General features: G+C 36.8%; 3 protein-coding genes across 3 annotated transcripts; 2 read left to right on the top strand and 1 right to left on the bottom strand.

The window, feature by feature from the left end:
* Positions 1-9,672: 9,672 nt before the first annotated feature.
* On the top strand, positions 9,673-10,798 carry LOC133322551 (lysosomal aspartic protease-like). Its single transcript, XM_061531537.1, has one exon. The coding sequence runs from the start codon at positions 9,673-9,675 to the stop codon at positions 10,795-10,797; it is 1,125 nt and encodes a 374-aa protein (XP_061387521.1). The 3' UTR covers position 10,798.
* Positions 10,799-16,042: 5,244 nt separating this feature from the next.
* Positions 16,043-17,188, top strand: LOC133322549 (lysosomal aspartic protease-like). Its single transcript, XM_061531535.1, has one exon. It carries the CDS (start codon positions 16,043-16,045, stop codon positions 17,171-17,173), a length of 1,131 nt encoding a protein of 376 aa, XP_061387519.1. The 3' UTR covers positions 17,174-17,188.
* Positions 17,189-21,106: 3,918 nt separating this feature from the next.
* On the bottom strand, positions 21,107-22,243 carry LOC133322552 (lysosomal aspartic protease-like). Its single transcript, XM_061531539.1, has one exon. It carries the CDS (start codon positions 22,241-22,243, stop codon positions 21,113-21,115), a length of 1,131 nt encoding a protein of 376 aa, XP_061387523.1. The 3' UTR covers positions 21,107-21,112.
* Between the last annotated feature and the right edge of the window lie 1,005 nt (positions 22,244-23,248).

The raw sequence follows: 23,248 nt of genomic DNA, 5'->3' as shown, positions 1-23,248 counted from the left end.
CATTTACCTTATATCGGACGAAGATATATATGGGGCTATATCTAAATCTGAACCGATTTTCAGGAAACTTAACACACATCATTCTAGACCTAATCCCATTCGCTATGCCAAATTTCGGGCAAATCAAAAGATATATAGGGACTTTGGTACACCATTTACATTAACTCGGACAAAAATATATATGGGAGCTAAATCTAAATCTAAACCGATTTTCAGGAAACTTAACACACATCATTCTAGACCTAATCCATTTCGCTATGCCAAATTTCGGGCAAATCAAAAGATATATAGGGACTTTGGTACACCATTTACCTTAAATCGGACGAAGATATATATAGGAGCTATATCTAGATCTGAACCGATTTTCAGGAAACTCAACACACATCATTCTAGACCTAATTCATTACGCTATGCCAAATTTCGGGCAAATCAAAAGATATATAGGGACTTTGGTACACCATTTACATTAACTCGGACAAAAATATATATGGGGCTATATCTAAATCTAAACCGATTTTCAGGAAACTTAACACACATCATTCTAGACCTAATCCATTTTGCTATGCCAAATTTCGGGCAAATCAAAAGATATATAGGGACTTTGGTACACCATTTACCTTAAATCGGACAAAGATATATATGGGAGCTATATCTAAATCTGAACCGATTTTCAGTAAACTTAACACACATCATTCTTGACCTAATCCATTTCGCTATGCCAAATTTCGGGCAAATCAAAAGATATATAGGGACTTTGGTACACCATTTACCTTAAATCGGACGAAGATATATATAGGAGCTATATCTAAATCTGAACCGATTTTCAGGAAACTCAACACACATCATTCTAGACCTAATTCATTACGCTATGCCAAATTTCGTGCTAATCGAAAGATATATAGGGACTTTGGTACACTATTTACCTTAAATAGGCCGAATATATGTATATGGGAGCTATATCTAAATCTGAACCGATGTTTCCCAATTTCAATAGGGTTCGTCCTTGGGGCAATTAAGTGATCTGTGCCAAATTTCATCCAAATCGGATCATAAATGCGACCTGTACTTTGTTAACAAAAATACATGGACGGACGGACAGACGGACATGCATGCATCGACTCAGAAAGTGATTCTATGCATATTCTCAAAAGGAACCATGGGTCTATCTCGATTATTTTTGCCTGTTACAAACATAGGCACAAAGACATAATACCCTGTACCACAGTGTGGTGAAGGGTATAGAGAGGAGGTTATATGGTGACTACGCCAAAAAGGGTGCGAATATTAATAATTTTTAGTAGGGAGATTTGTTACCATATACGACTACAAAATTTCAGCGAATTTGTTTGAAAAACGCTCTCAAGAACCCCAAAATATCCAAAATTGGGGGTACCCTTATATGGGGGCTACCCGAAAAAAGGGCCTATATTCATAATATTTTGTGGAGAGATTTGGTAACGATTAAGAACTCAAAATACTAAATTACAGCCAATTCGGTGGAAAAATACGACCAAAACCCTCAAAATACTGAAAATTAGGAAGTACCGTTATATGGGGGCTACCAGAAAAAGTGGACCTATACTTATAATTTTTTGTGGAGACATTTAGTACCCAATAAGAACCCAATCTACCAAATTTCAGAGAATTCGGCTGAACCCAAAAATACCGAAAAGTGGGGGGCACCCTTATATGGGGGCTATCCGGAAAAATTGCCTATATTCATAATTTTTTTGTGGAGAGATTTGGTACCTATTAAGAACTCAAAATACAAAATTACAGCCAATTCGGTGAAAAAAACGACCAAAACCCTCACAATACTGAAAATTAGGAGGTACTGTTATATGGGGGCTACCAGAAAAAGTGGACCTATACTTATAATTTTTTGTGGATACATTTAGGCTGATAAGGGAGCTATGCCTAAACGTGGACCGATATATCCCATCTTCGAACTTGACCTGCCTGCAGACAAAAGACAACCCTATGCAAAATCGTCGACTAGATCGTTTAAGAATATATATACTTTATAGGGTCGGAAATGAATATTTCGATGAGTTACAAACGGAATGACTAAGTTAAAATACCCTCCATACTATGGAGGGTATAAAAAATTCAATGATTTTGACGTGTTTCTGCACAACATATGTATCCATGATTTATCTCCACAAAACAGTAAATGGCCCGCAAGAGACAAAAAATTATTAAAAACAAAAAATATCGCCCATGTGCTGCATTTCGAGTTTGCTCGAATGTGAAACATTTTCCCAAATTTGGTGTGCTCCATTCCGAATTCCCAAAAAAATATTGGGAATATAATTCGAGCACATATAGCCTTGTGGATTGAAAACGAAATGAGATCGTACGTGTTTTTCTGAGCACGTACAAGTTAAAAAAGAACGCTGAAGTAATATTTAGCGTGTTTTTACAATATTTATTTAAAAAATAAAGTATTTACATTAGTTTTTATAGTAAAATTAAAGAAAATAAAAAAGGGCTCATTTTATCAAAAACATCGCGTAACATTTTTGAGATCAATCTGGAAACTCAACCACCATATGATCAAAATAAAAATAGAATCTATAAAAAATCTACTTTTAAGATTTCCAATAATACTTTTAATAAAATTTCTTGCAGATGTGTGCCCTTTATTATATCGATGTTGACAAGATCCATGCTCCACTTGTTTAAAGGGCGTCATCAAAAATGTTTCTAAAGCGTAACCACTGTCTCCCACAAGCCAACTATTTTGCATACCATTTCCTCTTTTGTTAATGCTGTCTAGCTGCACTCATATGTCAAATAAAAGCATCATGGCTGGATCCTGGTCCGCAGCTGTCCACAGCTTGCACACACACTTTGTCTTCCAGGACTTTCATTACTCTCCACAATATTTTACACATTGTTGTGCGATCAACACTTATATTTGAATCATTTGCCACTACCCTCTGAAACCCACCAACAGCCAGAAATCTTTGCTGCTAACTGCAGGCTTTCGGGAATGGTACCCTTGTGTATGAAAGGACCAACTTTTCTCAAAATATCCATAAATGCTTATATTAACACGTTCCAGTATCATTAGACTTTTTCTGCTAGAAATAAGCCAGCAGACATATTTTTTCATAATTTTGTTGTTAAACAAATTGCAAATTCCAATGAAACATATGTTTTTTTATTGAACACATTTCTTAACATATTGAACACAGCTATGCTTTCGAGCCGCACTTTCGCTCGAAATTGAGCACACCATTTTGCACAACATGGGAATTTAAAAAAGTATGGGAATTCAAAAACTCTCGGAACATGTCACATGGGCGTATATATCCATTTTTAATACTTCAGTCTTTATTGGGCCACCCTGTATATGGGGGGAAAGGGAACCGGCCAGCCGAACTTTTTATACCCTCCATAATGTAGCGTGTATCCTAAACTGTGGGAAAATGAAAAACCCAATTAAAGATACTCAGACTGAAAAACTGGGCTAGGAACATCAACGTACGAAACATTAAGCGGAAACTATGTATGGGATCGATGTAAAAGTTATATTGAAAACTTTCTAAGAATAATTTTTTATTCACCAGGAGTCCAGATCAGTTTTGACTTAATGGGTAGAAAAATAAACAGTAGACTTTGAGCATGACATTTTGCATTAAGTTCCGATTATGGTTAATTATCGAATCCATGTTTTTATAATCTGCATTAAAAAAACTCAGTTGATTGGTAACAAGTTCGTTTAGGTTCTTATTGAGTATATACATAATTGTCCACTTTTTGCAACCGAATGGTATATTTTTAAATCCTGGGCGATGTTAAAACAGCTAACATGCCTGTCAACTTCGATCATTTCTCCAATTTTTTTCGACTTTTTCGACGACCGGCCTACCTGCGCGAGGTGCATCTTTAACATCAAAAATTCCTGAACGGAATCTACGAAACCAAAATTGCACATAATTGGCACATAACACCCCGTAACTCAGAACTGAATGCACCAAACAAAATCTATCGGTACAGACATCTGCCGAAAAAATTAAGGATTTATTTTTCCCCAAATTAATATTATTTTCATCTTATAATAATCTGTGGAATTCCACATTTCCAACGAAATATACCAGTTATGAGTTGGCAGATGTTTATTTGTCTAAACCTCTTAAAAATGTCAAACACTCTTCAGTTTGTAGGGTTTGATATAGTAAACAGTTTATCTGATAAACATTGCACTTGAAATGGTTATCAGTTCTTGTAACTTATTTCCATATAAATATATTATGAATGTACTTTATTGTCACCTGGAAACTATAGAAACAAATGAAAGGTGAAAACATTCTCAAACATAAAAAGCATCATTGTGACATTATTGAGTTTGCTAATTTTTTTACGATGGAGAATTTTTGGGAGAAAAGGAGAGAGGAGAAACTTATTTTCAGAAAAAAGAAGAAAGAACATGAACCAGTCGGACTGGGCCGACTATATGATACCCTTCACCACTTTGGGTATATTGTACATATGTATCCTAACAATTGCATGTCTATGTTCCCTCTTTCTCCAACCTATCCTAACTTTAATTTCATTCGAGCAGATTTAGAGCCGCTTGCGTAACATGGGGAGAATTTATGGAAAATGATTTATAGCAAATTTGATACACGCTATTCGGTACGCCGAGTTGTTAAAAATATAATCTATATCTGGGAGCTATATATAAATCTGAACCGATATCCACGAAATTTTACACACATCGCTTTAGACTTAATTCAGTACGCTGTGCCAAATTTCGTACAATTCGAAGGATATATAGGGACGTTGGTGCATCATTTACATAAAATCGGACGAACATATATATGGGAGCAATATCGAAATCATTCTAGACTCATTTTAGTACGCTAAGCCAAATTTTGTGCAAATCGAAGCATATAAAGGGACTTTGGTGCACTATTTACCTAAAATTGGGCGAAAATATATATGGGAGCTATATCTAAATCTGAACCGATTTAACGCACATCGTTCTAGACTTAATTCAGTACGTTATGCCAAATTTCGTGCAAATCGAAGTATATATAGAGACTTTAGTACACCATTTACCTTAAATCGGACGAAAATATATATGGGAGCTATATCCAAATCTGAACGGATTTTCACGAAACTTAACACACATCATTCTAGACCTAATTCATTACGCTGTTCCAAATTTCGTGCAAATCGAAACATATATAGGGACTTTGGTACACAATTTACCTTAAATCGGACGAAAATATATATGGGAGCTATATCCAAATCTGAACCGATTTTCAGGAAACTTGACACACATCATTCTAGATCTAATTCATTACACTGTACCAAATTTCGTGCAAATCGAATGATATATAGGGACCATTTACATTAAATCGGACGAAAATATATATGGGAGCTATATCTAAATCCGAACCGATTTTTCCCAAATTTAATAGGGTTCGACCTTGGGCCAAATAAGTGACCTATGCCAAATTTCATCCAATTCGGATTATAAATGCGACCTGTACTTTGTTTACAATTTACATCGACAGACGGACGGACGGACGGACATGCATAAATCGACTCAGAAAGTGATTCTATGCATATTCTCAAAAGGAACCATGTGTCTATCTCGTTTTCTTTTTGCCTGTTACAAACATATGCACAAAGACATAATACCCTGTACCACAGAGTGGTGAAGGGTATAAAAATGTGAGCGTGAGCAAATCGTGATGTACATGAGTCAGAATGAAGTCCGGAAATTTTACCAACGAGTAAAACACCAAATCGAAGGTTTTGGTGCAGGCTCATCATCATGTAGAGATGAAGAAGGAAACCTGGTGACAGATACAGACAGCGTGCTGAGGATATTGAAGGAGCATTTTGAAAAGCTTCTGGTATCAAATAGTGACGGTGAAGGAGATATCCCAGAAACTATTTAGAGATGACGGTATAGAGTGTATACCATCTAGCCAAGAGGTGATCAGAATAGCAATCAATCGGCTGAAGAATAATAAAGCAGCAGGTACCGATGGTTTATCAGCCGAACTATTCAAGACTGGTGATTAGATGCTGGAGCATGCACCAGCTGATTAGTACAATTTGATTAGAGGAATTCATGCCCAATGATTGACACCTCAGACTCCTGTCCCTTGCACAAAAAAAGATACAAGACGACATGTGCCAACTATAGAGGAATAAGTATCCTTCCCCTCGCATATGGAGTGTTATCCAGTGCGCTGTGTGAACGATTGAAGCCAATGGTCAATGACATTATTGGGTCATACCAATGCGGCTTCAAACCTAGTAAATCCACCATTCACCTCTATGCTAAATCCTGGAAAAGATCCACGAAAAACACATCGACACATTCCACCTATTCGTCGACTATAAAGCCGCATTCGACAGACCTGCCTGTTCAGAGATATTTAAAGCCATGTCTGCGTTCGGCATTCCTGCAAAATTAATACGGCTATGCAGGATAACTTTAAGTAGCACACGATCAGCAGTTAAAGTCAAAAAGGACCTATCGGAGCCCTTCAATACCGAACGAGGATTCAGACAAGGTGACAGTTTGTCGTGTGACCTTTTTAACATCCTGCTGGAAAAGGACATACGAGACGCAAAGGTGACCAGAAATGGCACTCTGTAAGAGATGTCACTCTGTATACCAAACAACACATGTTACTCGCCTACGCCGACGACATCGATATAATGGGTCGAACATTGCGAGCGGTAACAGCCACATTTGAAAAAATTGAGAAGGAGTCTGCCAAAGTGGTTCTGGCAGTAAATGACGGGAAGACCAAGCTGATGGTATCAACGCCCAAGATGTCCAGTAGACTCGGACCAACTGTGGAACTACAGCTTCGAGGTAGTTAAAGATTTTATATACCTTGGTACCGACATAAATGAAACTAATGACATCAGTTGTGAAATTCGGAGAAGGATAGTGTTGGCCAACAGATGCTACTATGGTATAAGTAATCAGTTTAGAAACAATACCACCTCCCGCCAGACCAAACTCACACTTTACAAGACGCTGATACTACCCGTCCTGTTATATGGAACTTAAGCATCGGCATTTGTGCAAGCACATGAGGCAGCTCTTGGGTTGTTTAAGAGAAAAATTCTCCGAAAATTCTATGGCCGATCTGCATCGACGGTGAATATGGGCGTCGAATGACCCACGAGCTTTACAATCTATACGCGGACATCGACATAGTCTTATCGAGCTGCAGCGACTACGGTGGCTAGGCCATGTTATGCGAATGGATGAGAATGCCCCAGCTCAAAAAACATATAAAAGCGAGTGTCGAATGACCCACGAGCTTTACAATCTATACGCGGTCATCGACATAGTCTTATCGAGCTGCAGCGACTACGGTGGCTAGGCCATGTTATGCGAATGGATGAGAATGCCCCAGCTCAAAAAACATATAAAAGCGAGCCTACTGATGGGAGCTATATTTAAATGTGAACCGATTTCCACGAATCTCAGCACACATTCATATAGACTAAAATTGGACGAAAATATATATGGGAGCCATATCTAAATCTGAAACGATTATCACGAAACTTAACACACATTATTCTAGACCAAGTTCAGTACGCTATGTCAAATTTCGGGCAAATTGAATGAAAAGTAGAGCTTTCGTACACTATTTACGTAAAATCGGACGGAGATTTATATATAAAGGTGAGAATCTGAACCGATTTTCACGAAACTTAAATCACATCAATCCAGACTTTATTCAGACGCTATGCCAAATTTCGTTCAAATCGAAAGGTATATAGGGACATTGCTACACCATTTACATTAAATCGGAGGAAATTTTCACGAAACTTAACACACATCATTCCAGACTTAATTCAATACTCTGTGCCAAATTTCGTTCAAATTGAAAGATATATTGGGACTTTTGTGCACCATTTACAATAAATCGGACGAAAATATATAAGAGAATTATATCTAAATCTGAACCCAATTTCAAATAAATGAGCTGTGCCAAATTTCATCCAAATCGGATGATAAATGCGACATGTACTTTGTTTACAATTGAACACCAACAGACGGACGAATATTGGGAGTTTGGTGCATCATTTACATAAAATCGGATGAAACTGTTTGTGGGAGCTATATCTAAATCTGAATTGATTTTATCCAATTTCAATAGGTTTCGTCCTTGGGCCAAATAAGTGACATGTGCCAAATTTCATACACACTGGATCATAAATACATGAACAGGCGGACATGCATAAATCGACTCAGAAAGTGATTCTATGCATATTTTCAAAAGGAACCATGGTCTATCTAGGTTCCTTTTGCCTGTTACAAACATATGCACAAAGTCATAATACCCTGTACCACAGTGTGGTGCAGGGTATAATCATTGTTTTGCTGATGCCACCAATGAACCGAGCTACACTAATGTTGTAACACAATTCTACAATATGTGTGCCCATGGCTTAGTTGATGCCGATGTTTATACCCTTCACTGTGGTACAGGGAAAAGAAACGAGATATACACAGGGTTCCTTTTGAGAATATGCATAAAATCACTTTCTGAGTTTATTTATGCATGTCCGTCCGTCTGTCCATGTATTTATGATCCGATTTGGGTGAAATTTGACACAAGTCACTTATTTGGCCCAAAGACGAAACCTGTTGAAATTAGAGAAAATCAATTCAGATTAAAATATAGCTCCCACATACAGTTTCGTCCGATTTTATGTAAATGGTGCACCAAACTCCAAATAGTGGTCCGATTGGGACAAAATTTAGCATAGCGTACTGAATTAAGTTCAGATTAATGTTTTGTTGGAATCGGTTCAGATTTAGATATACCTACCATATATAGTTTCGTACGATTTTATGTAAATGGAGCACCATACTGCCAGTGTTTGTCCGATTGAGATAAAATTTAGTGCCATTTTATGTAAAGGGTGCATCATATATCCTGTTCTTTTTCCACGATATTTTTTTTTTTTTTTGTCCGATTTTATGCAAAAATTGCAAACGGAGGAGCCTATGTCTGTAGGCTTTACATGAAATATTGCATAGCGTATTGGATTGAAATAGTTTCAGGTTTAAATATAGAATAGAATGGTATCATATAGTCGGCCCCGTCCCATATTTGAACTTTCCTTACTGGTCTACTTTTCTATTATTATAATATTTTGATTCATTCAAAATATTACAATTCATATACAATTACTTCAGGCCGGGGCCTTTAAAATTTAATTATTTCAGAATTCAAAAAATCTATCATCTATTTGAATAGTACTGAAATGCAATTAAATGGCTATCTGGATTTTTGCTGTTCAATATACCAGTTTTGGGTTGGCCGACGTTTTTTTTTTAATCTAAACCTCTTACGACTGTTAGAAACTCTTCAGACATAGGGTTTTAAGATTGCAAATAGTTCATCCGATACACACCCCAAACTAATATGATGACACTTGAAATAGTTATCATTTCTTGTAATGATAATGAATGCACTTAATGCCACATGTGAACTAAGTAAAAATTCAAGAGTGTAAAATTCCTATTGACTGATAAGCTAAGCCATATAACGTGTCTCTATGGAGAAATTGAAAATTTCTCGAGAAGTATATAAAGTCCATGAAATTGAAAGCAAAAATCAGTTCCAATCATTCGTTGATACAAGTGAAAGGAAATCGAAAAACAAAATGCTGAAATCTGTCGTTGCTCTGTTGTGCTTGGCCATTTTGGCTGAAGCTACGGTGGTTCGTGTTCCCATACACAAGGTGAAGGAAATGAAAACCAAGGAAATCGAAGTGATGAAATTGAAGGGCAAATACAACAAATCCGATTTCGTCGCCAAAAAGGAGAACTTGATGAATTTTATGGACAATGCCTACTACGGTAAAATAACAATTGGTACACCACCTCAGGAGTTTTTGGTTTTATTCGATACTGGATCCTCGAATTTGTGGGTTCCTGTAGCACCCTGTTCACAAGGCAATGTTGCTTGTCAAAATCATCATGCCTATAACCCAAGTGCTTCCTCCAGTTATGTGCCAAATGGTGAACCCTTCTCCATTGCCTATGGATCTGGCAGTCTATCGGGATATTTGGTTCAAGACACTGTCACCGTTGAAGGTTTGGCAATTCAAAATCAAGTTTTTGCTGCTGCCACCAATGAACCCGGCAACTCCTTTACCTACTCCTCATTTGATGGTATTCTTGGTATGGGTTACCAGCAAATTGCCCAGGATAATGTTGTACCACCATTCTACAATATGTTTGCCCAAGGTTTAGTGGATGCCGATGTCTTTGCATTCTATTTGGCTCGTGACGGTACCTCTGACAATGGTGGTGAATTGATATTGGGTGGTATTGATTCGAACCACTACACCGGTGAGCTGACCTATGTTCCCGTTACAAATGAGGGTTATTGGCAATTCGCAATGGCATCGGGAGAAGTTAATGGTGTAAATGTATGTGACAATTGCCAAGGTGTTGCTGATACCGGTACCTCTCTCTTGGTTGTTCCCTTCCAACAATATGAAAATATTCAAGCTGCTGTTGGTGCTGAATTCAATGAAGAATATGGTGCTTATGTTTTGGATTGTTCTACCGTTAGCAGTTTGCCTCCATTGAACTTCAGCATTGGTGGCCGTACATTCTCCATTGAAGCTAAGGATTATGTTTTGCAGAATTATGGCATTTGCACCACAGCTTTTGAGAATATCGGTGTTGACTTTTGGATTTTGGGTGATATTTTCATTGGTAAATATTATACCGTCTTCGATTTGGGTAACAATCGTGTTGGCTTTGCTGATGCTAAGTAAATTGAGTTCGACAATTTGGTGAACAGAAACTAATGTGTAAAGACATACATATATTTTACAAATAAATAATTTCGTTTCATATTCAACCAAATTTCTTAATTATTTTGAATTTTTTGCTATTATTATACCCTTCACCACACTGTGTTGCAGGGCTATATGTCTTTGTGCATATGTTTGTAACAGGCAAAAGGGAACGAGATAGGAACTTGGTTCCTTTTGAGAATATGAATCATATTCTCAGTCGATTTTAGCATGTCCGTCCGTCCGTCAGCCCATGTTAAATTGTAAACAATCGGTTCGGATTTAGTTATAACTCCCACATACATTTTTGTCCGATTTATGGGGAAATATGCACCAAAGTTCTTATATATCTTTCGATTTGCACGAAATTTGGCATAGAGTATTGAATTAAATCTTGTTTCGTGAAAATAGCTTCAGATTTAGATATAACTCCCATATATACATATATATATATATTTGTCCGATTTAATGTAAATGATGCACCAAAGTCCCTATATACCTTTCGATTTGCCCGAATTTGGCGTAGCGTACTAAATTGAGTCTGGAGTGATGTGTGCCAAGTTTCGGTAAAATCGGTTCAGGTTTAGATATAGCTCCCATGTATATTTTCGTCCGATTTTAGGTAAGTGGTGCACAAAAGTCCCTTTATATCCTTCGATTTGTACGAAATTTGACATAGCGTACTGAATTGAGTCTAGAATGATGAGTGGTAAGTTTCAAAAAAATCGGTTCAGATTTCGATTAACTCCCATAAAAATTTTAGTCCGATTTTATGTAAATGGTGTATCCTTCGGTTTTCACGAAATTTGGCATAGCGTACTGAATTTAGTGTAATATAATGTGTGGTATGTTTGTAAGGATGCATTTGTACAACATACCCAAAGTGGTGAAGGGTATCATATAGTCGGCTCAGTCCGTCTTTACTACTTTTCTTACTGGTTGGAGTTTTCATTGTTGTGTTCATAGTCTATAACATGAGCAGAAGGCCAGGGAGTGTATGTAGAAGAGCTGAAGCTCGAGAATAGTTTTAGATGTAGATATTTCTCTAGACTTTTGTTCGGTATACTGTGAGGATAAAGCTCCATGACAGATGATTAACAATTTGTTGTCATATTTAACCATAAGGAAATTCTTCAAGATGCGATTATACCATTCAAAATTTGACATTAAAGCTCAAAATACAGAAAATTAGGGATACCATATATGGGGATTATACAAATAAGTAGACCGATATCGGTCATTTTCGGTAGAATTATTTGAATAGCAATAGGAATGAATACCATTATCGGTTTCAAGTGCAAATCTCAAATGATAGTCAATCCATTCAAAACATTTTAACACGTTATTCTGTACATACATTGTACAGAATAACGTGTTAAAATATGGACCAATATTGATAAATTTTCGAATGAAGGTTTGCAAGCTAATAAGACACCCAAATACTAAAAAATAGTAAATTCGGTTGAAATCGCCTCCAAAATATATTTGGGATAACGTTATATTAAGGCTACACAAAACCAATTCAATAGTCGACCGGGCAGATTATATGATACCACCACTTTGGGTAGATACATAAAAATATGATCATATGCGCAATATCCTGTACATAGAACAAACATAAAATATTTGGGAAATTAAATATGTAATCTACATAGATATTTGGACCAATTAATATCATTAAGTTTTAGGCCGAAAGATCATTCATTTAAATGTTTTTATTTATCTCCCTTTCGAGATGAGCTATGCGATCGAAGTTGCAATGAAAAGGAAAGCAAGAGAAATACTACATTTCCACTCTTTTCAGATCAGATTTTTTTTTTTTTTTTTTTTTTTTTTGTAGTGACGGACTTTTTTCCATTCAAACCACAACAATTTTTCTTCTATGGTATACAACTGCAAATACAAATTTCAGCAGATTACATAGTGTAGGAATTAGCGAATATAATAATTATTAGGGATATGCCAAATTAATGATCGACATATGTATGTCAATTTCGAACCCAAAATTTTGTTTTGTATATCAATTCTTTCCTTCAGGAGGTATAATTATATGGGGAAGATGCCTAAATGCTGACCGATATATTTTACTATCGTCAGGTTCGAGTTTTTTTTTATCATGATTTTCTTAGAAAGCGGAGTGATTACAACTGATGGCTAAATCGTCTTCGAATTCCATAATTTGTAGGGTAAAATTGACTATTTCGACTTTCCCCTGCAGTATGGTAGAATACGCCTATATGGGGAAAACCCCTACACACGAAACTAATCAGCTAACTATTTTTATATAAGAAGGGGGTTATATAGGAATTACCTCAAAAAGGGGCGAATAATAATAATTTTTGGTAGGAAGATTTTTTACCATAAGCGACTACAAAATACCAAATTACAGCGAATTCGGTTAAAAAACGCGCTCCAGAACCCCAAAATACCGAAAATTGGGGGTATCTTATGGGGGCTACCCGAAAAAATGGCCCTATATTTATAATTTTTAGTGAAGAAATTTGTACCATTGTACCAAATTTCAGCGAATTCGGTTTAAAAACGGACATAAAACCCCCAAAAGACCGTAAATTGGGGGCTACCGTTATATGAGTGCTACCAGAAAAAGTGGACCGATATTTAGAATTTGTAGTGTAGACATTTGGTAACCAAAAAGAACCCAATGTACCAAATTTCAGCGAATTCGGTTGAAAAACGCGCTCAAGAACTACAAAATCCGAAAAAATTGACCTATGTATATTTATACAAATATATGTGGACAAATTTGATATATCATATATCTATTCTATTTACAGGGAGAATCGAACCAAATTAAATATGTGATCTACATAGATATCTGGACCAATTAAAATCATTAATTCATCATTTGTATGAAATTGACCAAAGTTATATATGGCAGCAACGATGGCATACACAGTTTGGTATTCTGCAGCACAGTGAACTGTCCAAAATGCTATCTCAATCGGAGAAACGTTAATTATAGGAGTTATATTTACATCTGAATATATTTATACCCTTCACCACACTGTGGTACAGGGTATTATGTCTTTGTGCATATGTTTGTAAAAGGCAAAAGGAAACGAGATAGATACATGGTTCCTTTTGAGAATATTCATAGAATCACTTTCTAATTTTATACATGTCCGTCCGTCCGTCTGTCTGTCTGTCCATGTTAAATTGTAAACAAAGTACAGGTCGCATTTATTATCCGAATTGGATGAAATTTGGCACAGCTAGTCTATTAGGCCCAAGTACGAACCCTATTGAAATTGGGAAAAATCGGTTCAGATTTAGATATAGCTCCCATATATTTTCGTCCGATTTCATGTAAATGGTGTCCCTATATATCTTCCGATTGGCATGAAATTTGGCATAGCCTTCTGAATTGAGTCTAGAATGATGTGTGTAAAATTTCTTGAAAATCGGTTCAGATTTATATATAGCTCCCATATATATGTTCGACCGATTTAATGTAAATGGTGTACCAAAGTCCCTTCGATTTGCACGAAATGTGGCATAGCGTACTGAGTAAAACCTATAACGATGTGTGTTAAGTTTCGTGAAAATCGGTTGAGATTTAGATATAGCTCCATATATATTTTCGCCCGATTTAAGGTAGATGGTGTATCAACGTCCCTATATGTATTTCGATTTAGCCGAAATTTGGCATAGCGTACTGAATTAAGTCTAGAATGATGTGTGTTACGTTTCGAGAAAATCGGTTCAGATTTAGATATAGCTCCCATATATTTTTGCCCTATTTAATTTTAATTTTGCACGAAATTTGACATGGCGTCTAGAATGATGTGTGTAAAGTTTGTGAAAATTGTCCTATTTGAAGACCCTAAGTTTGGCAGATTGCCACACAATTTTGCACAACATACTAAAGTTTGTGTAACATAACATGTGTCAAGTTTTGCTGAAACCAGTTCGGATTTATTTTGCACAACGTACTTAAAATAGTTTAGCCAAGTGTGTGTCTAGTTTTGTTGAAATCCGTCCAAATTTAGTTTTATCTCCCATATAGTTTAGTCCGGTTTTAAGTAGGACCCAAAATATATCCATTAGGAACAAAACGAACATATATTAGTCTAAATTAGTTTATGATCTAAGTCAATTCACATTTAGATAAAGGTCACATATTTTATTTCATCCAATTTCATGTAAATTGCCCTTCTGTTAGGATGCATCTTTTAAAACACCCATAGTGGTGAAGGGTATCATATAGTCGGCCCGTCCGACTTTACTACTTTCCTTACTGGTTTATAAAATCAAATACTCAAAATTCCATCCAATACAAAATTATGCATACAACATTCAATTCAATACGCTGTGCAACATCTTGTCTCAATCGGAGAAACCTTGGAAGTTTTTTGCACCATTGACATTCAATCAAACGAAATGTTGCAAAATTTCCATAAAATTAGACGAATCTATAAATTGAAGGTATATCTTAATCTGAACCGATTGCAAGGAAACTTCACAAATTAAAATGTACCTAGTTGTGCAAAATGTTGTCTCATTTGGGCGAACGTTGGGAATTTGTTGCCCGATTTAAATGAAAATATATGTGGGAGCTACCTAAATCAAAATTTCATTTAAGGGATTTCATTATGTTAAGCCTTCAAAACCCGGAACCACTAAAATACAACCACTTCGTTGGGGAAATGATATGCAATTTTGCTAAGACAGATTACAATAAGAATCTTAGGAACATCTCTTGTATGCATATACTCAATATACCCCCTAAGAACATTCTGTTCCGATATTTCATATCAGAATTCACGGTCTTATCATTAATGTAATACCATATCATAATCTAATATATACTGTTATAGAGGCGAACATTATCATTTTCGCCAAAAAGTATGCATTATTTCATGCAAGAATCCGGCCGGCCGAATTTTAAATCTTTATCTAAAGTTACCTTAATTAGAAACAAACTACCTTCGATGATAAAACCAGCATTGTTATTCGTTTGTCACTTTCGATGAATATCAAGCAGCTAATCATTTTTATTCGCACGTCCGTTAGTTTCCGTTAAACCACTTATGATATGTCAAATTTTCCGCCGATTTTTTTTCGTCACAACAAAATATGACAGAAGGCTGGCTATCTCTAAAAGAAGTACTTGACAAAAAAAAAATCGATCAATTCATAACCACCGAACAGACACTGTATATAAAAGGAAACGTACTGTCACAACAAATCATTCACATACAAAATGTTGAAGTTCGTCGTTGTGTTGTTGAGTGCCCTGCTCTTGGCAGAGGCCACTATCGTTCAAGTTCCCTTAATGAAAGTTAAGGAAACCAAAAACAAGGCCAATGAATTGCTGAAATTGAAGGCCAAATATGGCGGTACCCCTAAGGCCAGAGAAGCCGTGACTGAGAAACTCTTCAACTATGTCGATGATTCTTACTACGGCAAAATCACCATTGGTACTCCTGCTCAGGAATTCTTGGTTTTGTTCGATACCGGCTCCTCCAATTTGTGGGTTCCTGTAGCTCCCTGCTCCTCGGACAATCAAGCCTGTGAAAATCACAATACCTACGATCCCAGTGCCTCTTCCACCTATGTTGCCAATGGTGAATCCTTCGCCATTCAATACGGATCCGGTAGCTTGAGTGGTTATCTTGTCCAAGACACCGTCAATGTTGAAGGTTTGGAAATCAAAAATCAAGTTTTTGCTGCTGCCACCAGTGAACCCGGTGATACCTTTGTCTACTCTCCCTTCGATGGCCTCATGGGTATGGGCTTCAAGGCTATTTCCGTTGACGATGTCACTCCCCCATGGTACAACATGATCCATCAAGGTTTGGTTACCGACAAGGTCTTCTCTTTCTACTTCACCCGTGATGGTACTTCAGATGATGGTGGTGTTTTGGTTTTGGGTGGCAATGATCCCACTCACTATACTGGTGATTTCCATTATGTTCCTGTCTCCGAAAAGGGTTACTGGCAATTCGAAATGACCAGCGCCCACGCTAATGGTGTTTCCTTGTGTGATCAATGCCAAGCTATTGCTGATACTGGTACCTCCCTCATTGGTGTTCCCACCGATCAATACGAAGCCATTCAAGAAGCTATCGGCGCTACCTTCAGCTATGATACCTATGAATATATGTTGGATTGTTCGAACATTGATAGCTTGCCCGTTGTTACATTCGAATTGGGTGGTGGTACCTTCACTTTGGAAGGTTCCGACTATGTTATCCAATCGGACGGTCAATGCGCCTCAGCTTTCGAAGATGCTGGTACTGATTTCTGGATTTTGGGTGATGTCTTCATTGGCAAGTACTATACCACATTCGATTTTGAGAACGATCGTGTAGGTTTCGCTTTGGCTGTATAAATGAAGTGGTGAATAATATTCGTATTTATAATGAAATTGCTATAAGGTAATTTTTTATGAATATAGAAATGTGAAATAAATCGAAAAATATTTAAATATAAAAAATTGCATTTTTATTTTGAGGTTCAGGGTATTTGGGGCAAGTTTGGTTTAAATTCCATAGATTTATAAAATATTAAACTCTAATCAGGATGTAATCTTTCTTGGACTAATATAATTAATCCATTCTTCGATATAGATCCCATATAATCGAATTCATCACCGAGACAAGAATTGGGTTTAGAATGGAGTATGTGTATACACCTAAAAATTAATGAATCTTTTCATAATTTAATTCATAGTTTAGTTTCATCCACATTGTAGATGTACCTCGCTTAGGCTATAAATAAAAATAAATTTAATCATGAGAAAGCCACAATTTTTTTCGAAAAAATTAAAATATGTCATTAATATCAACATTATTTTCCTACTTTGATATACTTTACCGCTATTTGCATCATATTTTCCTCTCTCTCTCTCTCTCTCTCTCTCTCTCTCTTTTAACAAAAACAAGTGTATTCCTCCTAAAAAACGCTTCCATCACTCATTGTTCGGCAGTGTTTTGTTTATGTGTCGTCCTCCACCTCTCACTACACTTGGTGACAATCGCAATCGTCTGACTACTGTTTCTCTTGCTCACAACCGCCGTCTTTCCACTGACTCTGTTGGTTAGTTTTGCATTACATTTTTATACCCTTCACCACACTGTGGTACAGGGTATTATGTCTTTGTACATATGTTTGTAACAGGCAAAAGGAAACGAGATAGACACATAGTCGATTTAATCATGTCCGTCCGTCTGTTGATGTTAAATTGTAAACAAAGAACAGCTCATTTATTTGGCCCAAGGACGAACCCTATTGAAATTGATGAAAATCGGTTCAGATTTAGATATAGCTCCCATATATATTTTGGCAGAATTACATGTGATCGGATTGATGTTAGTCGGTTTAGATATATATCACATATTTCGGTTCGTTCAATTTCATGTCAATGTTCCTTCAAAAAGGTGACCTCTGTTAGGATACATATGTAGAATATGCCCAAAGTGGTGAAGTCGGCCCAGTCCGACTATACTTCTTTCCTTACTGGTTTTATTTATTTTAGACATTGTTACAGACCTCTGCATTGTCATAAAATTCGCATATGTGTTTTCCAAATTATTTTGATAGCAGTATCAAACAAGTGCTGTTACGAGTTACAAGCCCAAACGAATGTTTAACATTATAACAGGATCCTTCAATGACACAAGACAAGAACCATCATAACAAGAAACGAGACGAGACTTAAAGTAGAAGGAAACATAAAACCAAAAAAAAAAAAATATATTAAAACGACAAAAAATTGCTATGCCATAGAAAACCCCTCGCCACCATCAAACCCCATCCCACGACGGCCCGTTCTATGCACCGGATTGACTCGGAGGAATCAACTTCCGACCAAGGGCTGTCAACCCAGCAAGTACATGTTCGTGTATTTTTTCAACTTGGGAGATACATTAACCGGAATGTTTGCTCCGGATTCTTTTGATCCGGGATTGAGACAAACCCCGACCATGGTTCTGCTCAGTTTTTCACAACAGCATCTACCACAGATCGACATCGATACTGAAGCAACGATGCCAGCAAAAGAGAGTCATACAGGTCGATCTCACTTTTGTCGCCAGTAGCTAAGATACTTGAGGCTTTACTACTCCCCAGCATTCGTGTTGCTACTCAGTTGCTGATCATAAAAATGGGTTCCGGAAGAAGATAGTACAACAACAGCTTTGCACGCCAGTTCCACACATATAACGGAAGGACTCAACCAAAACAGGTCGTGTACGTACCGTCAGTCACGCTAAGCTGTTCGAGGACATCGAGAGAACAACCCTCCAGCCATGTTTGAAACGCCAGTTGACGTGGAATTTAGAGACAGACAGTCGAAGACCCAAAAAGTTAAACAGGGTGTTCGCCAAGGAGGGGTGATATCTCCGAAACTGTTTAACATCTACCACTCTGGATTTCCACGGCCACCGGACGTCATAAAGATCATAACATACGCAGATGATTGTACGATCATGACGTCAGGACCCAAAATTGATGACATTTGCGAGAGGATGAACCACTATCGCGGGGATATTTTCCGGTCGTGGAATATGGAATATGGCCAAATTACCCCAAGGTTCTAGGGGTCACATTCGATAGCCTTTATAAGTCGTCCGCGCATGCCACAGCTATTTGCCCGCCCACGATAGCTGCAGAAGAGCAGCAGCTACTTCGACAAGCCAGAATGGTCTTGGCACAATTAAGATCAGGATGGTGTAGTTGCCTTAATTCATATTGGGCACGAATTGACGGTGAGGTCGATAATATCTGCCCGGCAAGTGGTAATGGTCCACATGACACACTACATCTATTCAACTGCCAAGCCAAACCCACTCACCTAACCCCATATTGACTTTGGACACAACCGATACAGGTCGCAGCCTTCCTAAACTTGGAGTTAAAAGCAGACAACAACAATCTGATAAGAAACCGCTATTAAAAGTTTCATGAATTGAAATCATAAAATGCAGAAAATAGGACATTGGCAACATTTTCTGAACAATATTCATATTATATACGAATTATTTTTTCTGTGTAACTCCCATAATATAAACGGAAAAGATGCGACAAAAATGGTACATCTGCACGTTGAAAGGTAAAACATGTAAAAACGACGTTAAGTTAGGCCGAGGCGTACATGGGGTCGATCGGAGCTATTGTATTGGAGTTATGCCAATGAAAAATTTCTGCCGACAAAAAATTAAATATCAATTGAAAAATTGGCCATGAACCGAAAATGTTAACACCCGGTAGTGAACAAAGAAAAAATTCGAGGTTGACCGGCATGTTAGCAGTTGTAACATCGACCTGAAGCTAAAAATCGACCATAAAACTGTTTTAACCCATTTACAATTGAGGAGAGGTGTCGTGTTCCACCAGGACAACGGTAAGCCACACACATCTACATTGACTCACCAGAAAATTCAGGAGCTTGGTTGGGAATATTTATAACTTGGCACCAAGCGATTATCATATTTTTCTTGCATTACAAAATTTCCCAAATGATAAAAAAATATAAAGTACAGAGCAGGACTTCTATGAGAGAGACATTATGAAGTTACCTTTAAAATGGCAACAAATCATACAACAAAACGGTGTATATTTAGCCCAAATCGCACATTCCGAAGCATGTTAAATAAAGTATTATAATTCATATAAAAATAACGGGTTTCTTTCTCCCAAACCTAATATATTTAGGACCTATAATTCATCCAAACATAGATACCAAAAACAAAAAAAAAAGAAATTGCTTTGAAAATAGTTCCAAACTTCTGAAATGTTTTAAAATGAGTCAATAACGTGATATGTTTTCAAATAAACAAAACCGTGGACCGAGAGGGTTAAAAGCTCTACCTGAAGTATTACAAATTATTTTTCCAATCGAGAATCTCTATGAGGTCTTCTGCCCATAAAATACCACTAGAAGATATTTTGTACAGAAAAGGTAACGTCATTTTGAAAACATATCAAACCGTGGACCGACATGGCTTATTTTCAATATCAAAGATCATAGGGAATACATAAATATCGTTGCAAATTTTAAAGCACTATCTGGAATACAAAATTGACTTTGAATTATTTAATGCTATAAAGAATATTTAGAACTTTTTGGTATATCTACAGTATTTTATTTTTCCAGATATTTATATACCATAGATCTAATTACGCAGGGTACAACAATTTATTACTCTCTTGCCCGGGACTCATAATAAATCTGTTCTTAAGAATTATTGGAATTTTATTCATTGTTTATTATTCAACATTATTTATTTCTTTTATAAAATTTCCAAATCATACAATATCATGTATTGATTTATTTAGCTAAAGCAAAACCAACACGATTATGTTCAAAATCGAAACTGGTATAGTATTTACCAATAAAGACATCACCCAAAATCCAGAAATCGGTACCAGCATTTTCGAAAGCCGAAGCGCATTGGTCATCAGATTTGATAACATATTCGGATCCTTTCAAAGTAAATCTTCCACCGCCAATGTAGAAAACAACTTCTGGCAATTCATCAATTTTCGAACAATCCAACATATATTCATAGGTATCCTCACTGAATTTGGCGCCAATAGCCCTTTGGATTTCTTCGTATTTATCCGATGGCACACCGATGAGAGAGGTACCAGTATCGGCAATAGCTTGACAATGGTCACACAAACGAACATCCTTAACGTGAGCTTCATCCATTTCAAATTGCCAATAACCCCTTTCGGATACAGGGACATAATGGAAATCGCCGGTATAGTGACGATCATCATTGCCACCCAAAACCATAACACCACCATCATCAGAGGTGCCATGACGGGCCAAGTAGAACGAGAATACATGATCCCTCACCAATCCTTGGTGGATCATATTGTACCATGGTGGTGTGACATCATCAACAGCAATTGCCTTAAAGGCCATACCCATAATACCATCGAATGGAGCATAGACGAAGGTGGTACCAGGTTCACTAGTGGCAGCAGCAAAAACTTGCTTCTTGATTTCCAAACCTTCAACGGTCACTTTATCCTCGACAAGGTAACCACTCAAACTTCCCGATCCATATTGAATGGCAAACGATTCACCGTTTTCGACATAGGTAGATGAGGCACTTGGATCGTAGGTGTGATGATTTTCACAGGCCTGATTGTATTCTGAGCAAGGCTTTACAGGAACCCACAAATTGGAAGAGCCAGTATCGAACAAAACCAAGAATTCTTGACCAGGAGTACCAATGGTGATTTTGCCATAATACGAGTCATCCACATAGTTGAAGAGTTTCTCCTTGACCAATTCCCGGCTTTCAGTAGCAATACCATATTTGGCCTTCAGTTTACGCAATTCATTGGCTTTGCTTTTTTGTTCCTTAACTTTGGTTAAAGGAACTTGAACGAGAGTGGCCTCTGTCAAGAGCAGAGCACTTAATAATACCACAAATAATTTCAACATTTTCGTTTGAATTGTTGTGTTTTTGCAATGTTGCTGCTTTTATATATAGTCCCGACGTATGATCATATCACAATTTTATTCTAAAAATTGTGTCAAACAAAAAGAAACTGTTTATTAGATAGCATTTTTTATACTCGTATGTACAACAAAATGTCAAGAGGATTCATCACAATCGGAATGGACATATCATAAGTGTTTAGACCAGACTAATGTTGTAGCAAATGATTAGATTTGATTTTGTATTTTGAAAAGAGGCTCTAACGCGTTTTTTATCAAAATAGATTTATTGATAATACTAACAAACAAAAACAATGTAGGACTCCCACGCGCCCTATTTCCTTAGAGTTATTTTCAATGGTATATTTCTGAGGGTTAAAAAAGTTATTTTTTTCAGTCTAAGGGTATAAGTGTGACGTGTCATAGAGCCCAAAGTGCACAATTTCATGATCTAATTTAGACCAGTAAGGAAAATAGTAAAGTCGGACTGGGCCGACTATATGTTACCCTTCACCACTTTGGGTATATTCTACATATGTATCCTAACATACGTCGCGTTTTTGTTATATATCTATATCTGTACCGATTTCAGGGAAACTTGCCAGAGACTAATTTAAATTACTTCAGTACGTTGTGTCAATCGGTCTAGCTTAGACTTAATTCAGTATCCTATACAAAAATTCGCGCAAATCGAAAGATATATATGGACTTTGGTGCACCAATTACATAAAATCGGACGAAAATATATATATGGGAGCTGTATTTAAATCTAAATCGATTTTCACGAAACTTAGCACACATCATTTTAGCCTTAATTAAGTATCTATATCTAAATCTGAACCGATTGTCACGAAACTTTGCACACATCATTCTAGACTTAATTCAGTACGCTATGCCAAAATTCGAGCAAATCAAAATATTTCCAGTGACTTTAGTGTATCGGGCGAAGCTATATATGTGAGCTATATCTAAATCTGAACCGATTTTCACGAAACTTTGCACACGTCA

This window comes from Musca vetustissima, unplaced genomic scaffold (genome assembly GCF_032173495.1).
Source record: "Musca vetustissima isolate MV318-11 ecotype Yass unplaced genomic scaffold, APGP_CSIRO_Mvet_v1 utg15419, whole genome shotgun sequence".
Lineage (NCBI taxonomy): Eukaryota > Metazoa > Arthropoda > Insecta > Diptera > Muscidae > Musca > Musca vetustissima.
This window is presented reverse-complemented; position numbering and strand designations above follow the sequence as displayed.

What these genes read in the sequence shown, in the direction of transcription:
- LOC133322551 (XM_061531537.1), top strand. Translation starts at nt 9,673, where the DNA reads ATGCTGAAATCTGTCGTTGCTCTGTTGTGCTTGGCCATTTTGGCTGAA.
- LOC133322549 (XM_061531535.1), top strand. Translation starts at nt 16,043, where the DNA reads ATGTTGAAGTTCGTCGTTGTGTTGTTGAGTGCCCTGCTCTTGGCAGAG.
- LOC133322552 (XM_061531539.1), bottom strand. Translation starts at nt 22,243, where the DNA reads ATGTTGAAATTATTTGTGGTATTATTAAGTGCTCTGCTCTTGACAGAG.